Source organism: Pleurodeles waltl, chromosome 1_1 (genome assembly GCF_031143425.1).
Source record: "Pleurodeles waltl isolate 20211129_DDA chromosome 1_1, aPleWal1.hap1.20221129, whole genome shotgun sequence".
Lineage (NCBI taxonomy): Eukaryota > Metazoa > Chordata > Amphibia > Caudata > Salamandridae > Pleurodeles > Pleurodeles waltl.
The window spans coordinates 408,490,704-408,515,581 of NC_090436.1; the positions used below are offsets into that span (position 1 = coordinate 408,490,704).

At 43.8% G+C, this 24,878-nt stretch overlaps 1 protein-coding gene across 1 annotated transcript in view; it reads left to right on the forward strand.

Moving 5' to 3' along the window:
- The window catches only part of CERT1 (ceramide transporter 1), a 592,287-nt gene that overhangs the window by 150,474 nt on the left and 416,935 nt on the right, over positions 1-24,878 (forward strand). Inside the window, exon 3 of the mRNA XM_069223744.1 lies at positions 22,974-23,090. Within this exon, the coding sequence (XP_069079845.1) occupies positions 22,974-23,090 (117 nt within the window). The remainder of the gene's footprint in view (positions 1-22,973; positions 23,091-24,878) is intronic.

Consider the following 24,878-nt stretch of genomic DNA (forward strand, 5'->3'; position numbering starts at 1 on the left):
CTGAGTGGTGGATTTGTGCAAACATACGGCAGTCATAGCAAATGTAATCTGTAACCGTGTACTTCAGGGCTATGGTTGATGTAACCTTATGCACACTGGCTAAGGCATATAGGGTTTATTGCTGGTTTTTGAGTGACAGCATTGTGCTCTTTCACAAGGAGCATATCGGCACACAAGGTAATTTTTGTTCAATCCCAGGAACGACTAGGACAATGTGTGCCTTTTTTTTTAACCAAAAAATATTTTTGTTTTTTGCCAGTTTGTTAGAACAGTGAGGGCCTGGCAGCTCCCACGACAATGAATGCACAAACCATGTCAAAACAAAACACGCATTGAGAAAACCAAAATTCTGATGACCAATGTCGAGCCTACTGGCTTTGCCAATGCTTGTTATGGGTGAGCGCAAAGCGCTCTGTCCCATGCTGTAATCTCTCCTTGGGCTTCCAACCACACCCATGTCACGTCAGTCACTTTCCTTGGTTCGTGGGCTTGCCTTTTAAAATCTGCTTGCTTTCAATTGTGAAAGGCATGCATACGTCAAGCCTTTTCCGGTGGTAAACTACTGAAAATGTTCTTTGGGAAGGAAGAAATGCCTAAGAAAGTGTGCAGAAATGTGCTAATAATGGGGAATAAGTCTAGAGGTAGCAGAGGAAGGAAAACTAAAGTCGCTGTATCACATTAAGAACAGATGCACTAGAAATTGGGTGGGCAGAAGGAGGAAGTACAGAATGTAAGTAGATGGGAGACCCCCCCTCAGCCTCGTCAATCCTTCTGTCACATGTGCAGATTGCAACTCGGTTTCTTTTATGTCTGAAATGGTGCTTCACAGAAGATACTGGGTAACCTAAACAACTTATGAAACTTCCAACAAGAATTAACAGCACATATGCCTACCTAGAATTTTATTACAAGACCGGAGGCTCATATTATGCAGTCTTTTCTTGCTTTAATTTTTAATAGCAGCCAAGTAAAAAACTACAGTTCCCAATAAAAACAAACTACAACAATGACATCATAGATGAACAACCAATAGGATATCGAACACCAGTATTAATATCTTAACTGCGAGCAACAAGTCCTCTTTTCTTGCTGCTCGCAGTCAAAATAAGTAACTCCATTTGTTTGCTTTGTATATTGTACTGTATGCATTACTGTGCTTTCATTTTTATCGTGTAAACTGTGTTTATTCCAGCTAATATGTACGCGTTTTAGACGCGCGTCTTGTTTGCTTGATGCAGCGCGTCTTTCAATGGTCATTTTTCGGCCGTTGCAGACGCGCGCATTCCTTTCATTCTCCTCATTCCTGGCTAACCTGTTGTTGTTGGAACTCGCGTTGGGCCCCGCATTTTTAGCGTATTTTCGCTCGTATTTTCTTAGTCGGGCCCGCGTTTGGCCACTGCTCTGCCGGATGCTTCTCCACACGTCTTTCCTTCCGGACTTCGTCTTTTTCCTCAGTAACCACCCCTAACTCTGGTTCCTGCCCCCTTTAGCCACTCCCTCCCTCAGTTAACCCCTGTTTGACCAGTTTCCTCTACATTTCAAGTTTGTATATTTTACAAAGCCTCTTTTCCATTATTAATACATTTATTATTGCTTTTGTGCACAATGGCTGAGAAGAAGATTCCCAAGTTTTTCAAGAAAACTTGAAATCTTTCATAAAAGATTCAGTTCAACAAGCACTAACTGTTTCTATGTCTGATATTACCAAAAATTTAGAAGCCTCTTTTTCTAAAATGATATCTACTTCCAAAGTACTTTTTAATAAAGGTAAGAAACGTGCGGCTTCCCTCCTGGTGCCTTCGAAAGGCGTTTCTTCTGGTCCTTCCACCCGAGAGGTATTCCAATCGGGTCCCTCTCTCTCCCCAGTTCATGTTACACAGTTGAGAGACACTGATGATGACGATGATGACTCTCCGAGTCCTACTGATGATATGGACAGATCTTCGGATCCTTTTTCATGTGGGCCTTTGGAGAAAAGGCGTAACATTTCTCCTGGTGACGGTGGAGACGTTCACCCTGTGTCTCATATTTGAGTGGACCATGCGGGCGAACCCTTATTTGATCCTTCCCTCATGGTTCATCCAAATTCAAAAGATCTGATCACGTTGCTGATTATGTCTCATTCTTTTTACGGCACCCTCTCGATAAAGCTACCCGCAATAAGCTCAAATCCGAATGTCCTCGCCCCTCGTTACCGGACAACATCACTTCTACCCCAGTGATTGACCCCAATATGCTTATGTTCTTTACAAAATTTGGCAAAGACCCCAAGAAAGGTGTTGATAGAGCTTGGTCAGGGTGTCAGGACAAGCTCCTAGATTTGGTGGGCCCTCTCACCAGAATTTTCGATTTGGCAGAGGAGGCCAAAATGGATAACACTCAATAGACCCTGAAATTCTCTCGAATTGGGCGCAACGTGCTATTTGCATGTTGGGTAACGCCAACACTCAACTTTCCATTGAAAGGAGGAAAAGTCTCCTGTTAAAAATCGATCCCAAACTGGCTTCTCTAGCCTCCAAAGATGATGGTCCGTCAGCTAAGGGCCAATTGTTTGGGGATTCTTTTATCAAAGAACTTGGCAAATATGTGTCCACCTTTGCCTCCCTGGACAAGGCCCAACTTTCCATGAAAAAGATCTTTTCATCTCGGGTTTTTGCCAGGGCCGGCAAAGGCAAGAGTCGCTTTGCCGGCTGCTCCATCAGAGGCCAATATTCCAACAGACTCCTACAACCAAAAATCCCAGCTTGAGACCTACACAGGATACAAGCCAAGGTTCTACCCCCGTCGTTCAAGAGGCTATCGTCACAGGGGTTACGCCAACAAGGGAGACCAAACTGCTGGTAAGTGTTTCCAGTTCTGGCCTTCCTCCGGTAGGAGGCAGACTGGCTCAGTTTCTAAATTCATGGCTTTCTCTCACTTCAGATCCCTGGATAATTCAATCCATTCAAGGTTACCTATTAGAGTTTTACCAAACCCCAAGTCAATCCCGTTTTCCTCTTTCCCCTTGTTTTTTCCCCAAGGTCAAACCTAGCTTCTGCACGGCGAAATCCAGTCTCTCCTTACCAAACATGCTATAGAACCCATCCTGTTCGATCCTGCGGGTTTCCTAAGCACCATTTTTCTTGTCCAGAAGAAAAATCACAAATTTCGATTTGTTTTAAACCTAAAGGCTTTCAACAATTTTGTCATTTACCGGCACTTCAAGATGGAGACCATTCTCCACCTAAGAGACATTCTGCTTCAGAACGATTGGATGGTCCGATTAGACCTTCAGGATGCCTATCTCACAGTGCCCATTCATCACTCACACAGAAAATTCCTTCAATTCCAGTGGCAAGACTCCTTTTATCAATTCAGAGTTCTTCCTTTCGGTCTTTCTTCCGCTCCTTGGTGCTTCACCAAGATTCTCAAACCCGTCGCGGCCTTTCTCCGCGCTCACGGTGTTCGTCTAATCCTTTATTTAGACGACTTTCTTTTGTTGGCACAGGACGAACGTCTTCTTCTAGACCATCTTCAGCTTTGTCAGAACCTTCTTCTCAGCTTGGGCTTCCTCATCAATTTTCAGAAGTCGGTTCTGATTCCAACTCAGAAGTTGGAATTTCTCGGATTTCTCATAGACACTACTCAGTCGATGCTTCAACTCCCTCAACACAAAGTATCCTTAATCAAAAAGGAGATTCGTCAATCATTATCCCTTCCTCACATCTCCCTCAGGACTCTGGCACGTCTGGTAGGACTTCTAGCATCCTCTATTCAGGCCATCTTCCCCGGTCCTTTACATTATCGCGCCCTTCAACGGCTCAAGATCTGCCATCTTCACAAGGGCCTCGCTTATTCGGATCCCTTGGTCCTAGATGCCGAATCCAAAGAAGAACTTCTATGGTGGTTGACGCATCTAGACGCCTGGAATGGCAGAACTATCTTCTCTGCCGCCCCAGATCTTGTATTAGAAACCGATGCAAGTCGGACCGGTTGGGGCGCAAGATGTGGTCAGTTCTCGACTGGAGGTGCATGGTCTCTGAAGGAGTCCTTCTTGCACATAAACAGTTTAGAGATGCTTGCAGGTTCCTTTGCCATCCGCACTTTTGCAAAAGACAGAGTAAGTTGCAACATCCTTCTAAGGATGGACAATTTGTCCGCGGTCCGGTACATCAACCACCTAGGCGGTACCAAATCCAAAATTCTCTCCACTCTGGCGAAACATCTTTGGGAGTATTGTCTTCCTTGTCTAATCTCAGTGAAGGCAGTGTATCTGCCAGGCAGGCTGAATACGGTGGCGGACTGGTATTCCAGACACCTTCACGATTCCAGCGATTGGCAATTGCACCCTTCAGTATTCAATCATCTTACTTCTATCTTTGGCGAAATGTCCATAGATCTTTTTGCTTCTCGCCTCAACTCTCACCTTCCTTCCTATTTCAGTTGGAGGCCAGATCCACAGGCTCTTGCCACAGATGCTTTCCTTCAGACTTGGCCGTCATCCCTTTTTTACGCTTTCCCTCCCTTCCTGCTCATTCCTCGAGTCCTTGCACAAGCGCGCAGGCAACGTTCCTCTCTAGTTCTCATAACTCCTTTCTGGCAGGCCCAACCTTGGTATCCAACTCTATTGGAGTTGACAGTAGATCACCCCGTTTGGCTTCCTCACTTTCCCAACCTCCTCTTAGATCCCCAAGGCCAACAACATCATTTGATTCTCAGCAATTCCTTGTTCCTCATAGCTTGGAGGATTTCGGGTCGTCCTGGAGAACCCCAGGAATTTCGGAAGATGCTGCTAAACTCATCCAGCAGGCCAGAGCCCCTGGTACCTCCAAAGCATATAAGTCCGCATGGACCCTTTGGAGTAGCTGGTGTATGGACAGGAATTCAAATCCCTTTTCAGCCGATGTAGTGCTAGTTGTAAATTTCCTTGCTTCCTTAGCCTCCCAAGGTAAGGCTTATCGCACTATTAATATTTACAGATCTGCCATTTCTGCTGAACATCAAAGGATCAATGGCAGGCCAATTGGTGAACATCCGCTCATCTGCCAATTATTAAAGGGAGTAAGATCTGTTTTCCCGCCATCTCCTAAATATAATGTCATGTGGGACGTTAATTTGGTATTACGATTTCTTACCACTTGGCCAGATAATGATCTACTCTCTCTCAAACAGCTTTCTGCTAAGTTGACCATGCTTTTGTGTCTAGTCTCTATCAAACGTGTTTCAGATGTTAAGGCGTTAGATGTTAATTCCTTTTTCTTCTCCCCCCCCCCTTGGTGTTTCTTTTCAGATCAAGAGACGTACTAAAACTAATTTAGCTTGTGTCAATTACCCATTTTTTCCCTCTCAACCCAAGTTGTGTGTTGGAAATTGTTTGAAAACTTATGTGACTTGTACTGCAGATTTGAGATCATCCTCTGCCTCCCAATTACTTATTTCCTTTCAGAAGCCCCATAACCCTGTTTCTTCCCCTACTCTAGCTCGTTGGATCAAATGGATCATGTCCCTAGCTGGCATTGATGTAGGCTCTTTCGGTGCCCATTCTGCTAGAGGGGCTATGGCCTCTCACGCTTTCTGGGCAGGATCCTCCTTACAGGATATTCTCAAGTCTGCAGATTGGTCTAATGAAAGTACTTTCAGAACTTTCTATTGTAAGCCAATTTCTCATGTTTCAGATTCAGTGATTGCTATGCTTTGAACATGCATAATATGAGCCTCCGGTCTTGTAATAAAATTGAGATTTTCCTAGCCTTGGTGTCTGAAAGGCTAGATTTTATTAAAGACACGGAGGCGAGTATTATCCCGCCACTGTTTCTAACCCACCCTGTATCTTTATTTTAGTGCCAACTCCTTCGTCCAGCGTTGGCTCGTCATGATTCTCATGGACTGCTCCTGCCGACATTGGACTCGACCATCAACGTCCACTCTTCTCAGGCTTCACTCCACACTCGCCATGTTCGAGATTGTTTCATGGACATTGTGACTTTGGTTTCTATTTTTTATGCCATTTTATTTATTACTTCTCCTCTTTAGTTTTGCATCAAGAAAAGAGGATTTGTTGCTCGCAGTTAAGATTGGTGTTCGATATCCTATTGGTTGTTCATCTATGATGTCATTGTTGTAGTTTGTTTTTACTGGGAACTGTAGTTTTTTACTTGGCTGCTATTAAAAATTAAAGCAAGAAAAGACTGCATAATACTCTCCTCCGTGTCTTTAATAAAATCTAGCCTTTCAGACACCAAGGCTAGGAAAATCTCAATTATGCATCTATGTGCGCATTAAGTAGAATGATTAAAACCACATGCAGTTGGTTGCTTTCTGCTAAAGTATAACGTCATTGTCAGGTTTCCGTATGGCACGATCCGCCTTCTATCTTTCTGAGACGTGTAAATGGAGAACCTTTACATTTCATAATATCACCTGCTATTTCCACTTAGAATTTAGCACTTAGAAAAGAAAAAAAAAAAAAGTGGTATGAAGTCTTAAATAAAATGACAAATATTTAAACAGGTGTCTCAATACAGCCTTTCTTTCCTTCATTTCACTTTTATTTAAAATTAATTTGCAAGTTTTGAAAGGTCTCGAAGCATTAGGAAATAAAATAAATCACAACTAAATTTTAAGTTTCAATTTCACAGTTCATTTACGTTTTTTGTGATGCAACCCCCATTGTTTTGTCTTCTGTGCAATGATATGCCGATGAGGCTAGCAGCATGTCTTTGTGGTAGCTGCAGTATCGAATGACGCTGGTGCTGTGTTTTTTATTTTTTTATTATTTTTTTTTTATTTTATTTTTTTTATTGGGATGGTATGTGGAAACTTTACCCTTTCTACCGTTTTCACATACATCCGCACATACATCATTGCAGGTTTGCCTGTATGGAGGAGAACAGTAAGGAACGCAACTACTCGGCAGAAGTTGGAAAATGAAATGCTTTAAGTAAATATATTGCATGTAGCAGTAAACCTAAGTCGATCGGACCAGTCGGATGCCTCGGTGAAGGGGGCGTTGCGCGCCTGGTGTGTGCATCATTTCTTTTGTTTTTAGCTTTTCGGAGACGTATTTTTCATCAGTTCATAGCCCCTGGTGCGTGTCCTATTGATTAGATTTATTGTAGCGAATTGCTTTCACAGGTGCTTCGGCGTGAGCTGCTTGCACGCATATTTCCGTGTTCTTATTTAAAGCGTTTATCCCCTTGTAATCCCATCTAGAAATGTGCTAGCCTATTTCTCTACACAATCCGCGAACGCCCTTTGGCCCGCGTTTTGACAAGGTAAGAGTGTTCCTGCTATAAACGATATTGTTATACAAATAGCATTGTAGCCCTAACGTGTTCTAGTTTCCTGAGTCTTGGCAAGGCAGGTCGCGAGCAGCTGGGGTCCGTATGCTGTTCCTCGGTTTTTGCACAGTCCGCTCCTCGCGCTGTAATGTTGTCTCGCCCTGGAGCGGTTGCGGGAGGAACCCGCCCGGTTGTGTTTGGGAGGTGCTTGGGCGGGGCCCTTGTTAAATCTTCTTTGGCGAGAGTGCTTCGGCCAACTTGTGGGGAGTTGAGCAGTGAAGCCAAGCGTGCCAGTCTTGGAGGTAGGTTCAAATGATAAATTCTGCACATTTTGTACTTGAATGGCGTTGCTCTAGTCGATGCGTGGAAGAGCTCTTTGTCGGTGGTCCTGAGTTGGATAAGAGTAGCTCAAAGATGAATTGCTCACTCACAGGCTGTCATTGTAATTCTCAGGTGGTTAGTTATTCAGGCAGGCACAAATAGATTTCTGAATGAACAATGTGTGATGCAATCACCCATGCTTTGGTTTCAAACCTCAGTGTGACCTACAGCAACCGCGTAAACTGCTTTGGCCTCCAGAACCCAGCAGCAGAATTACCAAGGCAGACTCGACAAGAGTAATTCTTCTGGCCACATACCTCGTCTATCTGCCAGTTGGGTGATGGTTTACAGTTGTCACAGTGATATACATAATATAGCTGCATTACATTGATATATTATTAGAACCTAATGAATTTGGCCCATTGGTATTGGCAAGATCCTTTGACACAGTGCTTCTACCCCACATGAGACAAGTGCAGATCTATGATGTTTAATGCTGTGCTGGATCTTCAGGTAGGATCCAGTGTCACAAGGGCATGGGATTGTGGTTGCCACTGTGAACCCAAACATGTACACAAGGCAGTCAATGCTAGGAGTTCCTTTTTCCGGCTTTGCCCCCTAGTTGTGACTCCTTTGTATGATCATAAAGGGTGTATGCAATAAGAACTGTAATATTCCCGTTGCCTTCAATTTTCCCCACAAACACTAGTTCACCCCGATAAATATTGCACCAAAGTAAACTAAGCAGGCACAGAACCTCCTTTACTCCGTGAACAACCCCACCAGGGAAACATCTGGTGCAGCATACTTACTAATGGCCGAAATGTACCCTGATTCAATGGAATTAACTGCTGCTCCTCTCCCTTTTCCTCTGAGCACTGGTGCAGGAGCCTTGCAAATATTATATATTTATATATATATTATGTCCTGATATGATACACATACAAAGAGCTAATAAAATAGGTGGCCAGAATTCCGGGGCCCCTTTACTTATTGCAAAGCAAAACACAAACACTGTGGGATAGCGTAATTGGATGGACGGAATGCGGAACCAATCAAACATTCACCCCCAGTCACAGATCTGGGTTTAATCCATCCATTATTTTGCTCACCATGCCACCCCAGTTTGAACCAGCCATATGCAAATCAGTCTTGAACCTGTTCCTCATGGGAACAGTCCAGCCCGAACTGCCAGGCCAGGTTCTCCCTGGACCGGAAACAAGCATCCTGGGACCGGTTTTGGGGTTTCACCCCTCATCAGCCAGGCTAGCTTGAATCCAGTGGCACAATGAGCCCGGGACCCACGTCTGGGCATACCCGGCGCACTTAGAGCGGCAAAAGCAAAACACAAACGCTGTGGGATTGCGTAATTGGATGGACGGAATGCGGAACCAATCAAACATTCACCCCCAGTCACAGATCTGGGTTTAATCCATCCATTATTTTGCTCACCATGCCACCCCAGTTTGAACCCAGCCAGCCAGTTCAGGACTACAACAGGGCCTTCAGCTGTATAATACTTTAGAGATCTGTTAATCTGAATCACATTTTTGGTTCTAATCTTTGTATGTACCACGTGATATAACCTCCTTTGGCTTCGGTGCTCTGTATGTCACTGATAAATGAGTGCCAGGTCTGTTAATTGGGTGCCAAGGCTCACAGAACACCTTGATCCCATTGCCACCAGTGATGAAAATAGAAATGAATTGCCAGAGGCGAAAGTCTTGGCCGTGATTTCTAAACTGTCCACACTGCCTGTGTGTTTTTTTTTCTTTTTTTTTTTTTCCTTTCTTTTTTAACTTAGATAAAATGATTACAGGAGCACAATTTAGATCGTTTTTGTTCCGGTCTCGATTGGTATTATGAAAGCCAGTTGCCAAAGTTCTCTGCAAAGGACCTTGTGCATGTTATTACAGCCAGGCAGTGTTTATTTCCTGTTTCAGCGTAGCCAACAGGTATTGTGTTGGTTATAATCGTAAATTGATTTTTGCACAGAACAAAATTATGTCGAGAGATTAAAAAGTCAATCTAACTTGCTTGACTTCCTCCTTCCACACAGGCAGCCTCTTCTCTTTCATCTTGTCTATAGTTAATACCTTTTCTCGTCGTGTCCCCAAAACACAGAATCGGGAATAATAAACAAGCATTTGCAATGCAATGGGTCTCACATTTGCTTGAGTTACAGACAATTGACGTTGTAAATGCATAACTAGACTTTTCTTTCCACATAAATAGGTTATACTTGCATCATAATTTGATCCTTTCTGCCACCTAATTCCAGTAGCAATGTATCCTCGTTAGAAGTATAAACAAGGCCAGAAAGTCACCATACCGCGTCCTCCCTCCCACACGCTGCTGATTACGCTCTCCTGAAAGCGACCCACGTGTGGGTTAAAACAGAATAAAAAACGGTCAGTGTGTGCGAGCTCTGCTCTGCCTTAGTGAGAGCCATACCTGTAGGGGGAAGGTGATAGAGAGGGGCTGGTGCACCCCAAGAAAGGCATATGGGTGTAGTAAATAATAATCATGTTTATTGAAAGTATTGAAGGCAGTGTTGGGCTGGTGCACCCAGGTAGGCAAGGAGATGGGTAAGAACCAGCCTCTTACACAGCGCTACAGGCCTTCGAGGCACCAGCTGATCAGTTAGTCTCACGGGTTCCCTGTATGCCAACAATTCGAATTGCAACACTATGACCAAGTTATCAAACGTATTATTTATGTTGTGATCACATATTTGTGATTCCCCCCCCCCCCCCCCCCCCCCCCCTTCCATCCCCCTCATGGCTTAAAACAAACTGTGTAGTGGACATAAGAGGGCATCTCGTGTGATTTCAGGGGTCACAGAAACACGACCGTGTGCCTGGTGAGCTGGGAGTGGTGAACGGACGTAAATAGGGCGCCGAGTTAGAAGAGCATCCTAAACCAAAAAAAAAAAGCATAACACATATGGAAGCTCTAGGTCAAACTCGAATTGCCTTGACGAGTGAGACGGAAATTAGACTGACTGCAAAAGACGAAACGGAGGTTGGAGTGGGTAGGTGGGTGTGTCTGTGCAGTTGTCTGTGTAGATGCACAGAGGGGGTAACCATGCCAAGGAGTCCTTTCCTTACACAATTGCTTTGCGATGATTAATAACGCTTGATTAACAATAAAGTTGAATAACGATTTTTGATTAGAATTGTAGCTAATAGGGAATAAAAACAATTATCCACGTTGAAAGTTATGGTATTTATTAGATAGGGTTTTTCGTAATGTTCGATATTGATTAGAGTAGGTTATTAATGGTCCATTTATCTACCACTTAGCTGGGATACTCTATGCCATACAAAAGGTTCATTGACCTATACGCGTCCCCTTGTAAGTTTACTTACTAAGGACCAGGCACGCAATCACTAGCAAGCTTGCACAGGGTTGTAGTTTCCATCCCAAACCAAACGAAGAGTGGCTGGCACAGCAAGAGAAAGGGGTGTTTGGCAGGCCAGCAAGAACACGAGGGGAAGCAACCAAAACGTGGCTGGTTTGTGGGGGAGAGCACACGAGACAGCGAGACGGAATGCAGGAGATGTTTTGCAAGGGGCACAAGAGAAAGAGAGCAGCACAGGGTAGGCGGGAGGATGTTTGACAGGGATGAGAAGCAAACAAGGAAAGAGCAAGATGGCTCAGAGGTGGGGTTGCCAGGACAAGCAGTTCATAAAGCAGCATGGGGGTAGGCAGTTCCATGTGGGGAAATTACGTAAGGGAGAGCCACACAGACCATGATTGAGTTCGGACTGTGGGTTTGTGCTGTATTAAACTTGAATGCACCATGGTGCACGACATGAGTCAAAAGAAAAAAGGCATGGTGCGCCCACAACAAAGTATATGGCCAATGGTGCAATAATCCATTTAACAGGGTCTGCCTCTAAGGTGTAACAAAACAGCCTCAAGGCAGGACAGCGTTCATCATTAACAACAACATCAAGGGATTTTTGGAAAGCAGGCCCAGGAATGAAAAAGTGATGGGGGTGAGATGGGTGTGGCTAAAGCCAACAGAATACATTACAACATGTCGAAGAGCAGCACTTGCACTCTGTTCGACCTAAAAATGACGCAAGCAGCCCAAGCTGAGCAGGGAAGTGAAAAGTACCCATCCACTCTAGTACTGAGAAATTGGGTGATACATTTCTAGGGCTGACTTGACAAAGCTGAACTCTTGATTCAATATGGTTGCTTTATGTTTTGAAGCAATTCTTTTTCTTTTCAGATTTACAAACAACTTTCACTTCCCTGACCTTTATGGTAGCCTTGAGTTATGTACATTTACTTGGAAATAATTTTGAAAGTAGCGAGGTAATTGAGCTAGATAAGTCACCCGTCCATCTATGGGATATCTCTGTGTAGACAACATCCTATTTTGGTTGGGCAGCCATTTTTTTTTTTTTTTTTTTTTTTTTTTTTAAGTTCAATAGTTTTCCAAACGGATGAATGCTTTTTGTAAGCGTTCTATTATGACCATTGGCGGAGACCTCATTTTAGACCTTAGCTGCCGTTCGGAATATATTCTAAATCCATTAATAGAAAGGCCTATATTTTGTGAACAGATTCTCATGGCTATAAACATGTCTAAGATGAACATTGCCTGGCTATCCCTAAAGGTGGGGGGAGTAGTAATGTGTACACACATACCCCTTTTGAAGCAGATTGTTGAAGTGTTTTTATTATCAACATAGATGACTATTTAGTACACATTGTTAAATTTGTTATGAATAAACACATTCAACTTATCAAAAATCATCAATGGCTGAATAAATACTAAGTGCACTAAAGTATTTTATTCTGAACCCATTGTCTCTTGCAGGAGTGGGTATTTGACTGGGACCACCTTAAGACCTTTAGAGTCCCTGAAAGTTAAATTTCCATCTTAACATGGGTAAAATTAGACTACAAAATATTAAATCGCCAGCAGGATGTCATTTCGCAGCACACACAGTATAGCCCTATCGGTATTCGTGGTATTAGGAAGAGTCATTTAACTTCCTAAATGGAGAGACCGGAATTTGCTTATTACAAAGTGCTCAGTCAGTTAAATATAATTAGCTTTGGGCATCTGAACCATCAGGTATTTACTATCTTTTTAAAATCTATTATGGGTAATGTGCCTGGGGTGTTTTTTTTTTTTTGGTGGGGGTGGGGGGGGGGGGGGGGGCGAGTCTTTGGATTGTGCCATTTGATGTTTTCAATTGTGGTAGATTAACATATTTCGGACATTAGAGTGGGTAAGAATAGGATTGCTAGTGTGTGTGTGTGTGTATAGATATAGATACTGATTGTGTGTATGGTATTTCTCTGGAGCACTGTACTGGTGAAAGATTAGCACAAACTCCCCTATTAATAGGAGTTGAAGCTGGGTTGGGGATGTTTAATGCACTGTGATTGATGTATTGCTCTTTAAGAGGTGAGCATTCAACTCTCTTATAAATTGGAGCAGCTTTGGGGTGATCCTTTTGGGTCTGGGGATTTTGTTCCAAATCATGGTTGCATAGATGGAAAAAGCCTGCTGTGTTTTTTTTTTTTTTTCTGCATTCTTGTGTACTGGCTTTGGATGTGCAGGAAACCTCCAGGAATGGCAAACCTGTGTGCACGATAAGCGGGGGGGAGGCCATTGTGGCTTTGTAAATGATGCCGCTGGTCAGGGGATCCCATGGAGTGCCATCAGTATAGGAGTGATGTGATCATAAATCTTCTGGCCCTAGATGGGACATGGTGCGGGGTGTAGAATGCCCGTAAGGGGTGCTAGTGTGGAGTCTGTGAGGCCATGAAGTAGGGCATTGCCACTATCAAGAAGAGTACAAGGGATTGAACAGCAGTTGAGAAGTTACTTTTGAGGAAGAAACTGTTTGACATTAGAAGAGATTGGTACCAAGCTGTGTTTACCCCCGGCCCGCCCCAGGGGCATCAATACAATGTCTAAATATTGTCCGTCTCCTTCGTGGCCCCACAAGGCAAGGTTACTGGGCCCAAACCACTGTGATTGAAGTGGTTTGCACTGATGTCATGGGGTCCATCCTACTTTGGCTCTGCAGGCTTTGTCAAATACAACTCATTTCCTCATTTGACTCTCAGGGTAGCAAGCAAATATGTTTTGATTCCACAGCAGTATTCCATGCTACTCAATTGAATCCATTTTACATGTTGGTAACCCTGATCTTGATTCGTTTGTGGGTGCTTCTCTGTGCCCTGTACCGTCTTCCACAGAATGTGCCTAGTCTCATTTGTACCCTCAACTAAAAACCATGATGGAAGCATTAATATAGCTCAGATTAGGTTTCCCCACAAGTCAAATGTGCAATCATTTCTCTTAATCAGTCTAGTTATTGTTCCCAGTCTTCTAATAGGTAGGAATGAAACATTTCCTAGATTAAAGTGAAGGAAGGTTTCAGTTCTGTTAATGACCATGGGGCAAGCATTATGCATTTCTCTTGTCTTTTTTTTTTTAATTCTCCAGCCAATGAATAACTTCCTAGCAACTGAAGAATTGCATAACCCATGAGTATAGTGAAAACATTGGGAGTCACATTTCAAAATAAATCACACCATCAGTAATATAACATTCCTTAAACAATTAAAATAGTTTGCTGGTACTCTTTCTTCTTTGCTTCTGTTCTGTCTTCTCAACAAGCAAGAAGGGAATGAGCTTCCTACAATAAGCATACAGTGTCAGCAGATATGTATAACCTTTCCTGTAAATTCGAAAGACGTTCGATTGTAGTAACTTTTAGCCCATGAAAAGGTCTTCTGTTAACCCACATGTGTTGACAAAAACTAAACTCCATGCAAAATCTAATTACATAAACCGTTCTTATCCAAAAGGTGGTCTCTGTTTTTTAGGCAGGTGCTGATAAATAGAAGCAGGTGAGATATTCCTCATTTAGCGGTCCATAATAGGTTTTAAACTTTTCTTCATGTTAGAATGAAAAATAAATTACAGGTATGTTGAGTCCAACGGTGAGGATTATTCATGTTTAAAGCTTACTGACGCCAGTGATGCTACTCCTGTAATTGGTTTGAAATAGAATTTCTTAAAAGCTGATTGTGCTGATTAGTCTGCCGTTTTCATGACATCCTCTTAGCAGGTCTCTTTGAAAGAAAAAAATCAATAAATAACCTTGGATGCTATAGCATCTCTTGTAGAGTATGCCCCAAAAATGGAGGTATCAAATCATGCCTCCGTCATAATCTATCTGATCCACATGACAATAGTTGGACTCGATCAGTCTGAAAGATTTCCTTATGAAGACTAAAACCTTGCATGTCCCTGGAGGTCCGATTACTTCCATGATCTCTTCATACTTTTTCAGACAACTGACCATGCCGAGTTTTCCAGGACTGCTGGATAAGAGACACATGGTGTTATTTCTTCTAGATATTATGATGGTAAGCCCCTCCAGAGAGAAAGCTCTAGAGTATATATTTAGACCTTTATATCAAAGACGTGTTTGCAGACAGTTGCTTTCTAGTTAGAAAGTCACTAGATGGGCATTTGGAAAGGAACCAGAGGACCGCATGCACATACCATAGCCTGGTCTATCTGGGTTCTGTGGACATAAAAGTCAAAACACTGAGGAGTTTACATGCTAGTGGACATAATATTGCTCAATGTACCTTGACTAAATTGCTGATCGGCAGCATTGGTGGCTCTCTAGACTAACCCAGTTTCTTCCAGGGCAGAATGGAAATTCAGGATATTCACCATGCTGGTCCTCTCAAGATTGCAATTTTGTTCCAAAAACTGACAGGACCATCTCCTCCAGGCTGAACTGGATCTTTTAATAACGCTGACTAGGCCTTCTTAATATGTTGACACTTAGAATGAAAGTCCTGGGATTTTCCCCTGCAATTCTCCACGCTATCTATTTTAGATCTAATGTTAGGACTAACAGCTGCAAGTTGCATTGATCAGAATGACACACCGCACACACCACACACACCACACACACACACCACACACACACCACACACACACCACACACACACACACCCCACACACACCCCACACACACCCCACACACACCCCACACACACCCCACACACACCCCACACACACCCCACACACACCACACACCACACACACACCACACACACCAACCACACACACCAACCACACACACACACCACACACACCAACCACACACACCAACCACACACACCAACCACACACACCAACCACACACACCAACCACACACACACCACACACCACACACACCACACACACCACACACACCACACACACCACACACACCACACACACCACACACACCACACACACCACACACACCACACACACCACACACACCACACACACCACACACACCACACCCACCACACCCACCACACCCACCACACACACCACACCCACCACACCAACCACACCAACCACACACCAACCACACACACACACACACCAACCAACCACACACCAACCAACCACACACACCAACCAACCACACACACACACACACCAACCAACCACACACACACACACACCAACCAACCACACACACACACACACCAACCAACCACACACACACACACACACACCAACCAACCAACCACACACACACACCAACCAACCACACACACACACCAACCACACACACACACACACACACACACCAACCACACACACACACCACACGTATTTAGTACCTAGATTTTTGTTAGGAGGGAGGTACCCTGAAGGGACTTTTACAATTGACCCATGACCAATTGGGCAACACCCACCTGGTGGCAGGGAGACTTAACATGTTGTATCAGACTTGCCTAGTTTGGCATTCTGTGTTTGTTTGCAGGCTTATTAACCTGAAAAATCGGCCTCAAGTGCACAGTTTCTATTTTTTCAAGCCTTTGTGCTGTATGGGGCTAGGAGAGCACCCGCAACACAGTGATTCTGCTTCTGAGAAAGGGTGCTTCTGGATAGAGCATTTCCAAACCCATAGCTGCCCCTTGGTTATTCAAGTGTGACACCATACACCTTGGGCTCTCTGCCCATGGGACATGAAGCTGCGTAGCAGTGTCCTGATCAGAACACATGCAGGCTGATAGATACATCACTAGAAGCGGATCACTTTAAAGATGGAGAAACAATTCAAAGCGAATCAGTCCCGCGGAGTGGAGACCTTCCTGCAATTTCTGCTCTCAAATACACAGCCAATGACGAGATTTATTTGGACAATAATACTCGTAATGCAGACAGTATCTTTACCACATGTAGAGCGAACAAACAAAGCAATTCTCGAGAAAAATAACTTATTTGGCTGCTGAACAGTGAAGAAAGAGCAAGTGCTTTTTGTTGAAGATTTTTGCACTACTGAAGGGTGTGATGTGATTAGTATATGGGTTCAAAATGATTTCACTAGAGGCTCCTAGGTCATGTAGTTTACTAATTGGTCTAAAGTTATTATTTAGCTCCTGAGTTCAATAAATTAAGAAAGAAATGCATAATAGTTACAGCAGCTGCTGCCGCGGACATCCGGCACAGCGTGTGTCTTCTCAGAGGGCAACCACCTTGACTTGTCTGGTATCACTCGACAGGCCCTTACGCCACTGGGTGGACACGTCTAAGCAATCGCTGACATCTTCCGGGCTGGCATAGATACTGGGTATGGCAGTTGGGACTCTGACCCTGGCTGATGCACAGGTTGTGGTTGTTGCATCCTATCCAGGGCTGGTACGCACATTTTGAAGCAGGTGCAGCCCCATCCTGGGCTGCTAAGCAGGTCAGGGTAGAGGACTTCCGTCCGCCTTAGGCATTTGTGCAGATGGTAATTAACTTTCATGACTCTTGCCGGTAACAGTGCATAGACCAAAAAAACCTTCTGCAGCACTGGTCGCTGCTGGGTTTGCCGTCATGCAGTCCACTTTATCTGGGTGTTCCTCAGGCCAGAAATGTGCTAGTCTTCTTCCTGAGTCTCTCCTCTTGTAGGGCCAGGCAAACTCATTTCTTGACTATGCAGGCATGCTTCTAAGCTCTAGGCAGAGCCTCCGCTTCTCCGGCAAAACCTGCGGACAGACCTCTGGCGATATGTCCTCAACCCTGGGAAACAAATCATCAGGAAGACCCCAGCCTGATTCACACAGCAGACCTTCAAGTACTCTGCAGAACACTGCCTTCCGTTGTCATGAAGTACTTGGAGCTGGAATAAAGTGGTCCGGTTTGGTTCTCACTTTTATACCCATTTTCTAGTCGGGGTGGTGAATCCTGTCTTTTACTTAAGAGCCCGTTTGGGGTGGTTCTCTTTCAAGTGTTCGGCACCAGCAGGCAGATTTGTCCTAGAAACTTTCTAACTTTCCAAAACTGCAGTCCCAGCCTCCGCCCTTACCATGTACCAAATAACAGTGCTCAGTAAAAGCTTAGCAGCCACCTCATCGCTAAAAACCACAATGAATGGAATTTTTAAAGGTAACCCTAGTTCCATCCTTCTAGCTTAAGCGCCTGAACTGCCTTCCTCCACACACAGGAATGCAGGTGATAAAGTTCCACTGTCTGGGGTAGCTTTCCTCATCCTCTGTCTTGTGCCATGGTACACCAGGGCACCCAGGATGGACCGTCGCTGGATTCATTACTCTAGCTCATACATACCGTCCTACTACTGCATGTGTGCAACACACATTTGACACACACACAAAACATGGTTTTGGTTTTTCACAGAACTGCAGATCTTTACCCAAAAGGGGCCAGTAGGCCCATACACGCATGAAAAAGAAATAGGATGGTCAGCAGTAGACGATTGCAGAACCGAGCATGCTGCTATCACCACCTTATGCTGTAAATCCACGACCGGGATCGTAGCCCTGTGTCCACTCGGGCTCCTCTGGGTGTGCCTATCCAGAGCACAGGAGATATCCTAGTCTTCGCTTTGTCACACTGGCTTAGGACTATGCGCGCACGCTAGAGGGGACACCAGTTTCGAAACTGTTAGGATACCAGCCACACATGAAGTTGGGCACTCAGCAAGGACAGGCTTACATGCTCGTTCATGATGCTGGGGACGTTCCCACCTAAACACATATGCTTTTAAAAGTAGTGTTATTACTTCTTCAGGTTAGTGGGATATTTAGTGTGATTTTTCTTGGACCTGCACGAGTTTGTAACTGTGGAAGATAGAGAGCCTGGGATCAACTAACTTTTCTCCTCCCACATGGGCCAAGTCTGAGTTCAGTGACACGCCGTTGAGTTCTGTATTCTGTGCTGCACAGGGTTGTCAAAGCCTGGATTATCACTCCAATTATTTCCAGGGACTGACTGTATTCCAGGCAGCGTCCAGGCCTCAGTCTGCAGCCTGGCTACAGCCACTGCAGTAACATGAATTTCCTTCCATGTCTCACCGGTGTTGGTCAGACCTCCGTGACTCTGGTAATGATGTGGAATTTTGAGAACTTTTGCAGCATGCCTAGTCATCTGATGATGGTTATGTTGTTCACCAGCAGTCCGCTTCAGGCAGAGCGTCAGTCTATACTTGCCATCTTAGTTACCCAGAGAATGGGTTTGGGTAAGGAGAGGCATTTTCGTTAAAATATTTCACTACTTTAAAAACGTTGCAGTGGCCTAGACAAAACTGCCTCTGTGTGATGCACTGCTTCAAAGTGGGGAACTTTTATTGCAGTTAATTCATTTTTGTACATCTTTGTTGCTTTATACCATGCTGCGTCAGGGATAGCTTAGATCACATTTGTTGCCATTGTGTATTGTGTTCTACTCGGTTGCTCTTACAATTCTTATTTTACCTAAAATTTATCCAGCCGTACTAATTTCATGTTATTGTTTCTGAAAGCGATTTAAAGTTTACCATATGCTGCAAATGTTATGTAACCGACCCCACTAAACCATCACCCACCGCCCAGAGGGTATTTATTTTATGTGGTAGGAACGAACATGCCCAAAGTTTGGGCGCTAGAACTTTTAGTTCAAGCGAGGCAGTCTCAACCTACCTGTGTACCCACTTCGTCCTAAACCTCACCCTCCCTCTACTAGTTTATTTAACTTAGTCATGAACACAGTCAGTGGGCTTATAATCACCCTCTCACAATATTCATGTTTAAAAAAAAATAAAAAAAAATAAAAAGCTAGCTTGATTTCATATCTAAGTGAACTGATATCGTGTTGCAGAATTAAAAGACTGCTCGTTGATAAATGTGTCATTGCACAGTAGGCATCTTTATGTGCATTTAATGGTAACTATGACCCACTTGTCATTACAAATCATATGTTGGTGTTGACTGTGGAAGCGCCTGGTGATCGAACACTGGTTGTTGGTTTCTGCTTCTGTTTCAGTATTAATCACGTTTCTCCATATGCACTTTGCTTGCCGTTCGCATATGTTTGCTGTAGGCTGATGTTTAATCTAGTAGTAGATTCTTTACTTGAACCGCAATAGATCAGTGACTTAGTCCCATTTATTTAGCATTACATGGTATACAAATTAATTTTAGACTAATATGCTCTTGTTTTTAGGTCTCAGCCTACCAGACGGTGGAGCTATCTGATATGATAAATGCATCTTGGGGGCTTTCGGAAAGTTGACCTAGTAATGCATTCCGCTTGTTAATTACCATTGGCTTTGTCGTTTGTAACACACTTTCTGGCTTTCCTTTGCGGACTTTATTTGCCTTAGGTTCTCCAGGTTCAGTTCTTCCCTCCCATTTCCTGAACCTTATTTTCTGTACTCTTCCACAAACTCACTTTGTTAACAGGCCTTTAAATCTTGTTGCATTTGCTGTGCACTCAAAAGATTGAGGTTAAATGTCAGGCACTGGCTTGCAAAGGTTCTTGTTTACCTTTCTTTCTCTGGCCTCAAAGTGAGGAGAATTGGGACGATCTTGCTGGATACTGGGGGGGGTTAGAAAGAGTGTTTTTTTTTTTCTAGCACACAACATTTAAATGAACTGTGTAAGTATTTCAGACTATACCAGATTTATGAACACACAAATGAACATTTCTGTTACTTCTGAAGTGTTGGAGACAAATACTTTATTATGATCAAAACGAATCCTTAAACTAGGTGATGCAATTTCCACACATTTTCATCTGTGTACTGTATAGTTTTATTAGTAAAACCGTATGTCTGTGCAAACGTAATAGCTATTTCAATTGCAGATGTGTTGTCAGTAATGTCAGTGTGCTCCTACACCATGAATACTTCATTATACACCTCTCCACTGCACCACTCCTTGCTTTTCTACTCTACTGTGTACAACTCTACTTTGTCAGTACACTCTGTCACTCTTCGCCACTGCAGTCTAGGCCACACCATCTACTCCAAACCACTGCCCTCTGTCATTGCACTTACTCTGTAACACTCTGCTCTATGCCCCTGCACTCTACGCCATTGTAATCTACACTGCACTCCACACCATTTTACTTTACGCTATTTCACTCTGCCACTCTATGTAACAGGACTCAAACCTGAACCACTCCATTGTATGCCACTTAACTCTACTCTGAAACAATCTGTTCTGTCCCACTCCACTCGCTCTGTTCTTTATGCCACTTTACACCACTGTACTCTGACACTACTCTGCACTACTCCACTCTGTGCCACTGCACTGTGACACTATACTCTGCACCACATGTCACTCAATTCTACTCTGCACTCTTCGCCACTGCACTCTGCCACTCGACTCTACTCTGCGCCTCTGCATCACTCTGCTCCATGCCACTCTGCGCTGCTTCATTGCATTGTACGCCACTGCGCTGTGCGCCAGTCTACTCTGCCACTTCAGTTTATGCCACCTTTAACCCTGCACCTAGACTCTGTCTGCTGGGAGTCCAAACATTGCCCTCTCCCCGACCCCCAAAGTGTTGCTACCCCTGCCTTCGACCTATGGAAATGGGCCTGAGGGCGCTCTCTAGTCTAGCTGTGGTCCTAAGAGCAGGACAGGCACAGTGCAACGCATCTCCTTGCAGCCAATTTGGAACTGCCACAGTGGAATGCATCCCAGAAGCAGAATCTTGCATCACAACCTGCTGCTTCCTCAGAACCGTAACTGTGCTGGACGCAGGCTTTTGCATCGTAAGCCCTTTGACTCTATCCTCGATAGCGTTGTAGGACTGCATCGAGGCACCACAGCCCTGTGGCACAACCCTTCATCCACGCAGGATCTTGCAACGCTCAGCAAACCAGAAATTAAGGTACTTTGTTCAGCTGGTCTAGCTTGGTTCCTGTATCCGGTCCACACTCCATTGCTGCTGGCCTGAATTTGTGACTTTGTTCTGGTCTGGTGTGACCTGATAACCACAGTTGACGCTTTGTGCTTTTAGGCATGGTTTTCACTTAAAACTTTAAAATTTCATCTCGCTGGTTCTCTGGTTCTACTGACTGGATTTTTGTTGTTTTGACTTAAAATAATGTAATAAATGTTGTTCTGTTTTTTCTAAATTGGTGTGGAATTTTTTTATTGTGTTTTATTGACGTCAATACTGTCAGAAATGCTGCTAAGTACTTTACACCTTGCATCGAAGTGCCAGTCTACCACAGGGTTCATTTGGTGTGTGCTTGTGTTTCACCCTGACAAAAATCATGGTTGCTATTTAAGAGGAGTTTCACCTCCCTCAACGAGTAACCCAATTTCTTACACATGTTTTACTACACCTGTTTCCTGGAGTTTGGTGTGAAGGAAGGATCTGAATACCCTCAGCCTGTTTCACCACAGCCATTATTTGGCTCTGTGGGACTCCTTTTGGTTTTAGCACTTATCCTCCATGTGGTTTGCCTCTTTGTGGGTTTGTCATGAAGTGTTTTATTCTCCAGGTGTCACTCTGACATGTCTCGTGTGGCTCTTCTCCACAAGTTACTGCATTACATTTCTGAATCTCTAGATAGATTCTGCAATCACTCGACTGTGTGCCCAGTCCTCTTGCTGTGAGGCCATTGCCCCCGTTAGTTTCTGAGCACCTCAAACAGTCGAACATTACAACCAACCATTAGTGTTTAGTTTGCCTTCTTTCTGCAGGCAGGGCTCTCAATACCAGTTATCGAGCTTAATCATAGCAGTCCACACTTCCTGTAGTTTCCCTCTTTTTGAATAGTTTCACAAGTGCGTAGTGAAATGAGCTGGGGCCTGGAAGTATATAAACAGACTGAACTTTCCATTACCTTTAATACTTTCGGCTTCAGCAACTGGTTTTGACTGCACAACTAATACGCTACAGGCTGGCTGGGAGACATGCATGGGATTAAAGCTGAAAACTTGTCTCAGACAACTGAGATACCATATCTTATCTTATTACAACAATCTTGGCTGATTAGGATTTCTTGTCAATAGATACTGAAGATACTTACTACATAGGCAACTAGCTGCTCATTTATGTCCTCACCCATTCATTTCTGTTTTCTTTTTATGTTTATTTCCCTCAGCCGCATGAGTTTGATGAGTGCCGATTTGATATCAGTGTTAATGACAGTGTTTGGTACCTTCGAGCCCAAGACCCAGACCACAGACAACAGTGGATAGATGCCATCGAGCAGCACAAGGTAGGTAAAGGCTGTGTTGGATTGTTTTTCTTCAGTATGGAATGTAATTTGGGGGCTTGGTGGTTGTTTGTGTGTCTAAGTCTTCGCCTAGCGTGTTTTTTTTTTTTTTTTTTAAGCTGGAATATAGCTTCTTGATTTTAGATGGTGTATATATAAAAAAAGCTTGAAAAACAGAATGTCAAGTAGAAAATTCTGCCTATACATCCATCAAGCATGCAATACACGACTGTGAAACTTGACAAACCTCATATATGCAGGTTTCACACGTTTTCCATTGATAGTTCTCCTTCCTTTGTATTTTTTTTGTTAACTTTTCTAATTCATATTTCTTGAGTTTTACGAGCACCTGTACGTGTGCATGATTTGATAAGCCCTTAACAATGTTGTGCCGATCTTGGACTGATTATTTTCCAAATACAGTATTGGTTTCACCAGACATTCCTAAAAGTTAGTTGTTCTCCACTCTAAATCGCTGGTTTGTTTGTGTCTATCACACAGCTAGAAAATTACCATTTCTGAATGGTACTGCAACCGCAGGTTAATCATCTTTTGAAGTCCATAATGAAGTGGAAGGACAGGCTTAAGCACAAGAAATCCAAGCAGGATTCCACTTTTTCTCCACCATTCCTCCTCAAGGGCACAGTTATGCAGCCAGCGTCTCAAAGATTTGACTTTGCCGGTATCATCCAATTTCAAACCCATTCTGAGACTGGAGCTAATGCACCTAGAGTTTTATGTGCCATCTTCAACTTTGCTCCAGAATAAGGTCTTCAAAGAGGCAATGCTGCAGCTCATTCGGACAGTTCCAGGTCCTTCTGGAGTGTCTACAGGCCCCATCTAGATCTGTTGGGAACCCCAGTCACGCATTCCCCAACAGGGCCTTCTGCAGCACCAACTAACTTTGCTCAAGCTTTGCCCAGGACCTTGTCGACACCAGGGCATGTTAAGAGTCCTTTCCAGATCTGTCACTGGCTTCAGATTCAGAGCAGAATTCAGCTATATCTTCCTGTGTCACACCACGAGATCATAAAGCCACAACCAATGGTTTGGGAGGAGTCACCTGAGGTGCCTCCGCCAAAATTACCGACAGATGAGTGGCTCCAATGGCATCTTGGGTTTGGACATCTTAAATGGTGATTGAGTGATTGATTGGAATATTGATTGGGATGATTGATGGATGGATTGGGATGATTGATGGATGGATTGGGATGATTGATGGATTGGGATGATTGATTTGAATGATTTTTCGGGTCATTGATTGGGATGATGGATTGCTAGGGCATTGGGATGATGATTGATTGAGATGATTGATTTGCTGCGCCATCACTGTAAAGATGTAGAGCTATTCAAAGCTTTCCATTTGGACTCGCCCTTGAGCCCCCTACTGAGGGGAGAGTGCCTCTTTTGCAGTAGTTTCACAACAGCTGAACACTTTCGACCTTCCTGTGGAGGTCATCTTAACAGCCAGGCATCCCTTGGCGAAAACAGTATACGCCTGTTGTTGGAACAAGTGTGTGGCTTCTTGCGGCATACAGCAGATCTACAAAGGCAAAGTTAGCTGACATTTTGTTGTTTTTGTCTCATGCCCAAAAAGACTTTGCTCTGGGCACATTTAAAGGGTATCTTTTAAGATCTGCTTTTTGTGGTTTCCGGATCAAACCTTATTACTGAAGTACTTAAAACATTAGCTTCCTCCTTTCTGTGGTATGCTACAGTGAGATCTTAACTTGGTCCTTCCATTTTTGATGTCTACTCCCTTTGAGCCACTTTACAGCTGTCCTTTGCAGC